General features: G+C 26.0%; 5 protein-coding genes across 6 annotated transcripts; all 5 read left to right on the plus strand.

The window, feature by feature from the left end:
- Positions 1 to 1,862: 1,862 nt before the first annotated feature.
- On the plus strand, positions 1,863 to 3,388 carry OCT59_025307 (uncharacterized protein; the record flags this gene model as incomplete). The annotated part of the gene is made up of 2 exons (XM_066137568.1): positions 1,863 to 2,113; positions 2,191 to 3,388. The coding sequence occupies 2 exons, from the start codon at positions 1,863 to 1,865 to the stop codon at positions 3,386 to 3,388; spliced, it is 1,449 nt and encodes a 482-aa protein (XP_065992003.1).
- A 590-nt stretch (positions 3,389 to 3,978) lies between these two features.
- On the plus strand, positions 3,979 to 5,259 carry OCT59_025308 (uncharacterized protein; the record flags this gene model as incomplete). The annotated part of the gene is made up of 3 exons (XM_066137577.1): positions 3,979 to 3,989; positions 4,073 to 4,289; positions 4,381 to 5,259. 3 exons carry the CDS (start codon positions 3,979 to 3,981, stop codon positions 5,257 to 5,259), a joined length of 1,107 nt encoding a protein of 368 aa, XP_065992004.1.
- Positions 5,260 to 6,040: 781 nt separating this feature from the next.
- Positions 6,041 to 7,086, plus strand: OCT59_025309 (uncharacterized protein; the record flags this gene model as incomplete). Of its 2 annotated transcripts, none has more annotated exons than XM_066137580.1 (2): positions 6,041 to 6,803; positions 6,881 to 7,086. In XM_066137580.1, the coding sequence occupies 2 exons, from the start codon at positions 6,041 to 6,043 to the stop codon at positions 7,084 to 7,086; spliced, it is 969 nt and encodes a 322-aa protein (XP_065992006.1). The 2 variants fall into 2 exon arrangements, with proteins under 2 accessions (XP_065992006.1, XP_065992005.1); XM_066137579.1 differs by having other exon boundaries at positions 6,326 to 6,803.
- A 330-nt stretch (positions 7,087 to 7,416) lies between these two features.
- On the plus strand, positions 7,417 to 8,922 carry OCT59_025310 (uncharacterized protein; the record flags this gene model as incomplete). The annotated part of the gene is made up of 5 exons (XM_066137587.1): positions 7,417 to 7,518; positions 7,600 to 7,667; positions 7,735 to 7,792; positions 8,042 to 8,422; positions 8,494 to 8,922. The coding sequence occupies 5 exons, from the start codon at positions 7,417 to 7,419 to the stop codon at positions 8,920 to 8,922; spliced, it is 1,038 nt and encodes a 345-aa protein (XP_065992007.1).
- Positions 8,923 to 9,269: 347 nt separating this feature from the next.
- OCT59_025311 (uncharacterized protein) lies at positions 9,270 to 10,993 on the plus strand (the record flags this gene model as incomplete). The annotated part of the gene is made up of 4 exons (XM_066137596.1): positions 9,270 to 9,371; positions 9,453 to 9,520; positions 9,588 to 10,399; positions 10,638 to 10,993. 4 exons carry the CDS (start codon positions 9,270 to 9,272, stop codon positions 10,991 to 10,993), a joined length of 1,338 nt encoding a protein of 445 aa, XP_065992008.1.
- Between the last annotated feature and the right edge of the window lie 610 nt (positions 10,994 to 11,603).

Below are 11,603 nucleotides of genomic sequence, written 5' to 3' on the forward strand. Positions count from 1 at the left end.
ATGGATGAAATAAATTTTACCAATTTATGCCCATTTTAACATTAACATCATATCGAAATTAAATAGGATATAACCTCTCTTTTTTTGGATAATTTTAACTGGCATTATACGACTAATTGTAAATTTCTTTGGCTGTTCTATCTGTCATTTCCTTATATATTGTAACTGAACTCCAATTAAATTAATCTTATGCGCGTTTGTGAATATAAACGACACTTAATTACTTAAAGTCCTATGAGTAACAATTATCACGAATTCACGACAAACAATTTATGTTTATTATTACTATTGTTATTTAGTCTGAGCAATCTAACCTAGACGCAATTGTTACTATATTATCCACATATGAGTCTAAGTCATAAATACTTTGTATGTTAGACTATTCTCGTTACACTAGATCACTGAGGTCATAATTTTCTTTTAATAAAACAACATATTGGATGAGCGACTGACGCGTAACATTAAATTATCTTTTATCATTCGTCATATAAGTTATCGATTCTCGAATAATTCTTTTGGCGAACTAAATAACATTTACACAGGTTAATAAGACAAATTCCTCGAAAAGTTCAATCATTTTTATGTAATTATAACCCTTTTTAGAGCAGTACTAAAAGATAATTATCTTTGTGAAATCTCTTATATATATAAATATATTTGAAATACCGTAATACTATAAATATTATACAGTACATTATTGAACTAATCCTCGCCCATTTTTGAATCAAAAATTAATAAAGCTTATTTTGATTGATTGATTTGACTATAGAGAAAAACTTCCCAATATTGATAATAATTTTAATTACTTTAAACAATAAATGATAAAAAATATTTCGCATAGTTATGTTGAATAATTGATACATAGATATTTTTATTATTAATCGATAATACTGTAAATATAATTTTCAGTATTTATTAGTTATATCGCCTATATCGCCAATATAATGTTCATAAAAAAATCATATTAAACTCGAAACTAATTAACTAATTTTGATTTTTTTAATTTGTATTAAGATAAGCTTGTACGTGTTTGAAAAGTTTATTCGTAGTTTTTTTTTGTTTAAAAAAGTTAATAAAAGCCAAACTGACCCACAGCAAATATAATGAAAAATATCTTTGTTTGTAATCAGGAATACTCAGCGTTTAATTTCTGTTAATATTTTTATTAACGAAATAATATTGAATAACTGATTAATATTAACTGAAATTCTTAATTTGGTTAAATATGAAAATGGTTCGAAATAAATATTTTTGACTTAGTGAAAGTTTTAATTATAAATTCAAATATATTAAATTTTTATTTTTTTATAAAGTACGTCCAATAATTAACAAACCTTATAGTGGTTCAGATGTTAGTGTTAGTATACGTGGCCGCTTAGAAACGAACCATTCCTAATTTCGTGCTTATTCTCTCTGACCAATCGCCTTAGCTCATAATTTTAAACGCCATTAGTATATAATTTCTTATGTTCTTATGGTAAATGCTGCTGTAGAATAAATTGTACCTTTTTAATGTAATTCATGATACCCAGTTCGGTTCAGCTTTTTACTTTTCTACCCATCTTTCCGTTTATTTGCCGCCTTCAAAATGGTTAAATTGTTGAGTAATATGATGGAGGGAAAAAAATGTGTACATTCCAGTACACCATAAAAGTTCAATCATTTCATGGCTCACAAATTTTGTCGGTTAGTATGACCCGAACCTTTATAAAACCATTAGGTCATTAGTCGATCTATGATTTTGGCGTAGATGTACAACCATCAATATTTAATTTAACTATTTTTGAAATGATTTAAATATTACAAAATGGCCAGTATTTAATTTTGATCGTCTTTTTTTTTTTATTTTAAAATTATAAATTATGTCCGCCGAATTTTTCTCAAAATTAAGTCAAAATTATATTGAATTATTAAAAGATGATGAATATTATGATATTACAATTGAAGTTGGTGAAGATCCTAATGTAAAAATATTTCGTGCTCATATGAATATTTTATGTTATCGTTCTCCATATTTACGACGAGTTTTGGCTTCTAACAAAAAAGAAGATAACATTTTATCTCACATTAGATTACCAAATATATCACCGGAAATTTTTCAAATTATTTTAGAGTAAGTTCTAATTTTATATTATCCATACAATAACCTTGAAGAATCAAATTATTAACTTTAAATTTTTCGTAATACAGATATATATATGGTGGTATTATTTCTTTAAGTGGACAGGATACTTCAGACATTCTAGATGTTTTGTTGGCTGCAAATGAGCTTTGTTTTCAGGAACTAGTTGATTATTTACAAAAATATTTAATTGAAAATAAATCTGAGTGGATGAAAGAAAATTTCGAATTTACTCAACGAATCAGTTCACAATCTAATAATTTAGTGGACCTTCAACATTTTTGTACAGATTTTGTTGCTAAATTTCCTGAAAGAATACTTAAGTCGCTTTATTTTACTTCACTTTCCGAGAAATTGTTGATTTCACTCATTAAGAGGGATAATTTACAAATGAAAGAAGTTGAAATTTGGGAACATGTATTAAAATGGGGTCTTGCACAAAATCCTACTCTCGTTTCAGATCCTAATGATTGGTCAGATAATGATTTTAAAACAATGGAGAATACTTTGCAATATTGCCTACCATTTGTTAGACTTTTTAGTTTATCATCCAAAGAATTTTCAGATAAAGTTAGACCATATCAAAAGCTTTTTAAACGTCAATCTTATGAAGATCTATTAAATTCTTATTTGGATCCTTATTATGAACCAAGTGACAGTATCTCACTTCCTAGAAATATTGAAATAGATGGAATTATTGATTCAAAAATTGTTAATTTAAATATTGTTTCAATTATTTCAAGATGGATTGATAAAGTAGATGTTAATTGTAAATTTTCTCATTTAAGAGAATTATATTTACCATACGAATTTCAATTATTGATAAGAGGAAGCCGAGATGGATTTACTCCTAGAAAGTTTCATACTTTATGTGATAATAAGCATAATACAGTTACATTTATTAAAGTAAAGGATTCAGAAGAAATTCTTGGTGGATACAATCCAATAACATGGATGAATGTTAATTCTTGGGGTGAAGCTCAAAATTGTTTTATTTTTTCTTTTAAAAATAGAAGTAATTTTAAAGATGCAATTTTGAGTATTGTAAAATATACAGACAACGCGTTGAATTATCATCCTGATCATGGCCCATTCTTTGGCAATGACCTTATAATATATACATCTGAAGAATCTAAAGATTCAGCTGATATAGATTTTGATACGACAAAAGTTTGTAATGAAACATCTTGTTACGAAAAAAGTATAAGGGAAGGAGGGGAATTTCTAATGGAAGATTATGAAATCTTTCAAATTATAAAAAGATAAATAGTATTTTTTTTATTTTGTTTCTTCGTATCTATACAATATGTAATTTTTATTAACTTTTCCTGGAATAAGCAGTAAAAATGAAACGTGGTATATTGTAAATAAAATTATATACCTTATTTATTTTTCGTTTTTTTTTTCATTCTCGGTATAATTTATATTTACTATTCAACTGAAATTATTCAAATTTATCATTTGAACATTAGCTACAGTATATGTAAGTGCTTATGGCGACTATGCGTTAGTTAAATGCACATCAATATTTTAATTTAGCCATTTTTGAAATAATTATATTACAAATGGAGTAATTTATCGCCAATATTTTTGATCGATTTTTTTTTTACTTTTAAATTATGTCTGCCGAATTTTTTTCGAAATTAATTCAAAATTATGTTGAATTATTGGAAGATGATGAATATTATGATATTACAATTGAAGTTGGCGAGGATCCTAATGTAAAAATATTTCGTGCTCATATGAATATTTTATGTTATCGTTTTTCATATTTTCGGCGGGTTATAGCTTCTAATAAAAAGGACAACGTTTTAGCTCATATTAAATTTATAAAAATATCACCGGAAATCTTTCAAATGATTTTGAGGTATTTTATAATTTTTATATAAAATACATTTAAAACATTTTTTTTAAAATATTTATATTTTATTAACTGGATTTGTGATATAGGTATATTTATGGTGGTATTCTTTCGTTAAATGAACAAGAAAATTCAGATTTTCTTAAAGTATTGGCTGCTGCGGATGAACTTCGTCTCCAAGAACTAGTTGATTATTTACAAAAATATTTAATTGAAAATAAGTCCGAATGGATGGAAGAAAATTTTGAATTTACTCAACGAATCAGCTTACAATCTAATAATCTGGTGGAGCTTCAACAATTTTGTGTAGATTTTATTGCTAAATCACCTGAAAAAAATATTTAAACCACTTTATTTCACTTCGATTTCTGAAAATTTTTTAATTTCACTTATTAAGAGAGATGATTTACAAATGAAAGAAATTGAAATATGGGAGCATGTATTAAAATGGGGACTTGCACAAAATCCCACTCTCGTTACAGATCCTAATGTTTGGTCAGATGATGATTTTAAAACAATGGAAAATACCTTGCAACATTGTCTACCTTACGTTAGACTTTTTTGTCTATCATCAAAAGAATTCTCACAAAAAGTTAGTCCATATAAAAAACTCTTAAATAAACAACTATATGAGGATTTATTAAATTCTTACTTGGATTCTGGTCGTGAACCGATTGAAGACATTTCATTGCCTAGAAACATTGGAAATATTGAAATTATTGATTCAAAAATTGTTAATTTAAATATTGTTTCAATTATTTCAAGATGGATTGATAAAGTTGATGTTAATTATAACTTTTCTCATTTAAGAGAGTTATATTTACCATATAAATTTCAATTATTGATAAGAGGAAGCCGAGATGGATTTACTCCTAAAAAGTTTCATACTTCATGTGATAATAAACATAATACTGTTACTTTTATAAAAGTAAAGGATTCAGAAGAAATTCTTGGTGGATATAACCCTCTAAAATGGGAATCTTCTGATACTTGGGGTAAAACTAATGTTAGTTTTATTTTTTCTTTTAAAAATAAGAATAATTTTAAAGATGCAATATTGAGTATTATAAAAGATACAAACAACGCGTTGAATTATCATTCCATATTTGGTCCATGTTTTGGCAAAGATCTTTTAATGTATACATATATAGGTGCAGCTGATATAGATTTTGATATGACGGAAGTTTGTAGTGAATATTACGAAAAAAGAATAAGAGAGGAAGGCGAATTTCTGATGGAAGATTATGAAATCTTTCAAATTATTAAAAATAAATAGTATTTTTTTTTTTCTTATTTTGTTTTCTTCGTATCTATGCAATATGTAATTTCTTTTGGAATAGTCAGTAAAATGTAACATGACATATTGTGAAATAAAATTATAAACCTTATTTTTCATACAGATTATTACATAATAATTTTATATTCAAAATATTCAAATTTTATCATTATTTATAAATGTGAACCAGCTACATATCATGACATCAATATTTAATTTAACCATCTTTGAAATAATTATATATTAGTTTAACGACCGATATTTAATTTGATCGTCTTTTCATGGTATCTTGTTTTTTAAAAATTATGAATTATGTCTGCCGAATTTTTTTCAAAATTAAGTCAAAATTATATTGAATTATTGAAAGATGATAAATATTATGATATTACAATTGAAGTTGGTGAAGATCTTAATGTAAAAATCTTTCGTGCTCATATGAATATTTTGTGTTATCGTTCTCCATATTTACGACGAGTTTTGGCTTCTAACAAAAAAGAAGATAACATTTTATCTCACATTAGATTACCAAATATATCATCGGAAATTTTTCAAATTATTTTAGAGTAAGTTCTAATTTTATATTATCCATACGATAACTTTGAAGATCAAATTATTAACTTTAAATTTTTTGTAATTCAGATATATATATGGTGGTATTATTTCTTTAAATGAACAGAATACTTCAGACATCCTAAATGCTTTGTTGGCTGCAGATGAGCTTTGTCTTCAGGAACTAGTTGATTATTTACAAATATATTTAATTGAAAATAAATCCGAGTGGATGAAAGAAAATTTTGAATTTACTCAACGAATCAGCTCACAATCTAATAATTTAGTAGAGCTTCAAAAATTTTGTGCAGATTTTGTTGCTAAGTCTCCTGAAAGGATATTTAAGTCGCCTCATTTTACTTCACTTTCTGAAGAATTTTTGGTTTCACTCATTAAGAGGGATGATATACAAATGAAAGAAGTTGAAATTTGGGAACATGTATTAAAATGGGGTCTTGCACAAAATCCTTCTTTCGTTGCAGATCCTAATGTTTGGTTAGATAATGATTTTAAAATAATGGAGAACACTCTGCAACATTGCCTACCGTTTGTTAGACTTTTTAGTTTATCATCCAAAGAATTTTCAGATAAAGTTAGACCATATCAAAAGCTTTTTAAACGTCAATCTTATGAAGATCTATTAAGTTCTTATTTGGATCCTTATTATGAACCAGGTGACAGTATCTCACTCCCTAGAAATATTGAAATAGATGGAATTATTGATTCAAAAATTGTTAATTTAAATATCGTTTCAATTATTTCAAGATGGATTGATAAAGTAGATGCTAATTGTAACTTTTCTTATTTAAGAGAATTATATTTACCATACAAATTTCAATTATTGATAAGAGGAAGTCGGGATGGATTTACTCCTAGAAACTTTCATACTTTATGTGATAATAAACATAATACAGTTACATTTATTAAATTAAAGGATTCAGAAGAAATTCTTGGTGGATACAATCCAATAATATGGATGAAATTTGATTCATGGGGTAAAACTCAAAATAGTTTTATTTTTTCTTTTAAAAATAAAATAATTTAAAGGATGCAATTTTGAGTATTGTGAAAGATACAAATGGCGCGTTGAATTATCATAACGAACATGGTCCATGCTTTGGCAAAGACCTTTTAATATATACATATGAAGATTCTGCTGATATAGATTTTGATCTTACAGAAGTTTTTACTGATGAATATTACGAAAAAAGTATAAGAGAAGAAGGCGAATTTCTGATGGAAGATTACGAAATCTTTCAAATTATAAAAAATAAATAGTATTTTTTTTTCTTATTTTGTTTTTTCGTATCTATGTAATATGTAATTTTTATTAACTTTTCCTGGAATAAGCAATAAAAATGAAACGTGGCATATTGTAAAATAAAATTATAAACCATATTTATTTTTTTTTTTTTCATTCTTATATTTACTATTCAAATTATTCAAATTTATCATTTGAACATTAGCAAGTACTTATGACGATTATGACGTATAAATGCACATCAATATTTAATTTAGCTATTTTTGAAATAATTATATTACAAATGGAGCAATTTATCGCCAATATTTTGATCGATTTTTTTTTTACTTTTAAAATAATTATAAATTATGTCTGCCGAATTTTTTTCGAAATTAATTCAAAATTATGTTGAATTATTGGAAGATGATGAATATTATGATATTACAATTGAAGTTGGTGAAGATCCTAATGTAAAAATATTTCGTGCTCATATGAATATTTTATGTTATCGTTCTTCATATTTTCGACGGGTTATAGCTTCTAATAAAAAGAAGGACAACGTTTTAGCTCATATTAAATTTCCAAATATGTCACCGGAAATCTTTCAAATTATCTTGAGGTAATTAATTTATAATGTACATTAATTTATCATTATTTATATTTTATTAACTGGATTTGTGATATAGGTATATTTATGGTGGTATTCTTTCGTTAGATGAGCAAGAAACTTCAGATTTTCTTAAAGTATTGGCTGCTGCGGATGAGCTTCAACTCCAAGAACTAGTTGATTATTTACAAAAATATTTAATTGAAAATAAGTCCGAATGGATGGAAGAAAATTTTGAATTTACTCAACGAATCAGCTTACAATCTAATAATTTTGTGGAGCTTCAACAATTTTGTGCAAATTTTATTGCTAAATCACCTGAAAAAATATTTAAATCACATTACTTCACTTCGATTTCTGAAAAATTTTTAGTTTCACTCATTAAGAGAGATGATTTACAAATGAAAGAAATTGAAGTATGGGAACATGTATTAAAATGGGGTCTCGCACAAAATTCAACTCTCATTTCAGATCCAGATACTTGGTCAAATGATGATATTAAAACGTTGAAAAATACTCTACAACATTTTTTACCTTTGATGAGACTTTATAGTTTATCATCAAAAGAATTCTCACAAAAAGTTCGTCCATATAAAAAACTCTTAAATAAACAACTATATGAGGATTTATTAAATTTTTACTTAGATTCTGATCGTGAACCAACTGAAAACATTTCATTGCCTAGAAGTATTGGAATTGATGGAATTTTTGATTCGGAAATTGTTAATTTAAATATTGTTTCAATTATTTCAAGATGGATTGATAAAGTTGATGTTAATTATAAATTTTCTCATTTAAGAGAATTATATTTACCGTATAAATTTCAATTATTGATAAGAGGAAGGATGAGTTTACTCCTAAAAAGTTTCATACTTTATGTGATAATAAATGCCATACTGTTACCTTTATAAAAGTAAAGGATTCAGAAGAAATTCTAGGTGGATATAACCCTTTAAAATGGGAATCTTCTAGAACTTGGGGTAAAACCAATGCTAGTTTTATATTTTCTTTTAAAAATAAGAATAATTTTAAGGATGCAATATTGAGTATTATAAAAGATACAAACAACGCATTGAATTATCATTCCATATTTGGTCCATGTTTTGGCAAAGATCTTTTAATGTATACGTCTACAGGTTCAGCTGATATGGATATTGATGTGACAAAAATTTATAATGAACAAAATTATTACGAAAAAAGTATAAGAGAAGGAGGAAATTTTCCAATGGAAGATTATGAAATCTTTCAAATTATAAAAGATAAATAGTATTTTTTTTTTCTTTCTTATTTGTTTCTTCGTATCTATGCAATATGTAATTTTTTTTAATAAACACTTTCCTGAAATAGTCAATAAAATGAAACATGACATATTATGAAATAAAATTATAAACCTTTTTCACTTTTTCATTTTTCAATACCATATCATTGCTTATATTTAATATTCAAATTATTCAAATTTATCATTATTTATAAATGAGAACCAGCTACAGTCAAGTTATGACGTAGTAAATGCACATCAATATTTAATTTAACCATTTTTGAAATAATTATATATTAGTTCAACACCCAATATTTAATTTGATCGTCTTTTTCTTATTTTTAAAATTATAAAATATGTCCGCCGAATTTTTTTCAAAATTAAGTCAAAATTATGTTGAATTATTGGAAGATAATGAATATTATGATATTACAATTGAAGTTGGTGAGGACCCTAATGTAAAAATATTTCGTGCTCATATGAATATTTTATGTTATCGTTCTCCATATTTTCGGCGGGTTATGGCTTCTAATAAAAAGAAGGACAACGGTTTAGCTCATATTAAATTTCCAAATATATCACCGGAAATCTTTCAAATTATTTTGAGGTATTTTATAATCTTTTATAACATACATTTAAATATTTATATTTTATTAACCGGATTTTTGATATAGATATATTTATGGCGGTACTCTTTCGTTAAATGAGCAAGAAACTTCAGATTTTCTTAAAGTATTGGCTGTTGCGGATGAACTTCGTCTCCAAGAACTAGTTGATTATTTACAAAAATATTTAATTGAAAATAAGTCCGAATGGATGGAAGAAAATTTTGAATTTACTCAACGAATCAGCTTACAATCTAATAATCTGGTGGAGCTTCAACAATTTTGTGTAGATTTTATTGCTAAATCACCTGAAAAAATATTTAAAACACTTTATTTCACTTCGATTTCTGAAAATTTTTTAATTTCACTTATTAAGAGAGATGATTTACAAATGAAAGAAATTGAAATATGGGAGCATGTATTAAAATGGGGACTTGCACAAAATCCCACTCTCGTTACAGATCCTAATGTTTGGTCAGATGATGATATTAAGACGTTGAAAAATACTCTACTACATTGTTTACCTTTGGTGAGATTTTTTAGTTTATCATCAAAAGAATATTCACAAAAAGTTCGTCCATATAAAAAACTCTTAAATAAACAATTATATGAGGATTTATTAAATTCTTACTTAGATTCTGATCGTGAACCAACTGAAAACATTTCATTGCCTAGAAATATTGGAAATATTGGAAATATTGGAATTATTGATTCAAAAATTGTTAATTTAAATGTTGTTTCAATTATTTCAAGATGGATTAATAAAATTGATGTTAATCATAAATTTTCTTATTTAAGAGAATTATATTTACCATATAAATTTCAATTATTGATAAGAGGAAGCCGAGATGGGTTTACTCCTAAAAAGTTTCATACTTTATGTGATAATAAACATAATACTGTAACCCTATAAAAAATTTTTATCCGAATATTTCCATTATTTCTCCGTGTCTTCCGTAAAAATTCCGTGAAAATGATACATTCACGGATATCCGTGTTAGCGAGATGAAAATTTCCATGATTTAAGGCTATTAATTCCATGAAAATGATACATTCACGGAAAAAACATGGAAAGATAAAACACGGATCAGATTTTTTACAGGGTAACTTTTATAAAAGTAAAGGATTCAGAAGAAATTCTTGGTGGATATAATCCAATAATATGGTCGAATTCTAATTCTTGGGGTAAAACTAAAACTAGTTTTATTTTTTCCTTTAAAAATAAGAATAATTTCAAAGCTGCAATTTTGAGTATTGTAAAAAGTACAAATAACGCGTTGAATTATCATCCTGGTCATGGCCCATGCTTTGGCAACGACCTTTTAATATATACATCTGACGAATCTGAAGATTCGGCTGATATGGATTTTGATGGGGCGGAGGTTTATGATGGAGCAGAATGTTATGAAAATAGTATAAGAGAAAAAGGTAAATTTCCAATGGAAGATTATGAAGTATTTCAAATTATAGAGTAATTGGTATATTTATTTTGCAATAGCAAATTTGTAAAATAATAACCAGGATGATATTATATATGCTTACTTAGTCAATGAACCAAACATTAGTCATTATTAATAAATTTTTTATGATTTTATTAATGATGAATATTGTAAAAATTCTCGTGAATATTCCCAATAAAATGTGTTATAACAGAGGAAGATTTTACTGTTTCAGCATAAATCCAAATCAGTTATTATTTGAGAATTTTTTATGATTAGGCCATTCCAACTAGATTGTTTGTTTAATGTACCCTTATATTTTTTTAAATTTTGATAATGTATAACATGTACATGCATGTTTAAAATATCCATTTAAATTATAAATTTTCTGAAGTTTCCAAAATTTATTTCATTTAGTTTGTTTAATGAAAACCCCCTCCCCCTCAAACTTTCAGAAATCTGGACGTTGAACAAACAGAACAGTCCTATTAATAAAAATTTACGGGTGTTTCAACACGTATCACGTGACCATATAAAAAAAAAATTAATACAGAATATTAATTTAGGTGACTTGTAAAGTTGTTGTAATACATCCGTGACTTCAGGTAATTCTTTGTTATTATATTCACCGTTACATAAATATAAA

The sequence above is a fragment of the Rhizophagus irregularis genome, chromosome 5 (assembly GCF_026210795.1).
Source record: "Rhizophagus irregularis chromosome 5, complete sequence".
In the NCBI taxonomy this organism is placed as follows: domain Eukaryota; kingdom Fungi; phylum Glomeromycota; class Glomeromycetes; order Glomerales; family Glomeraceae; genus Rhizophagus; species Rhizophagus irregularis.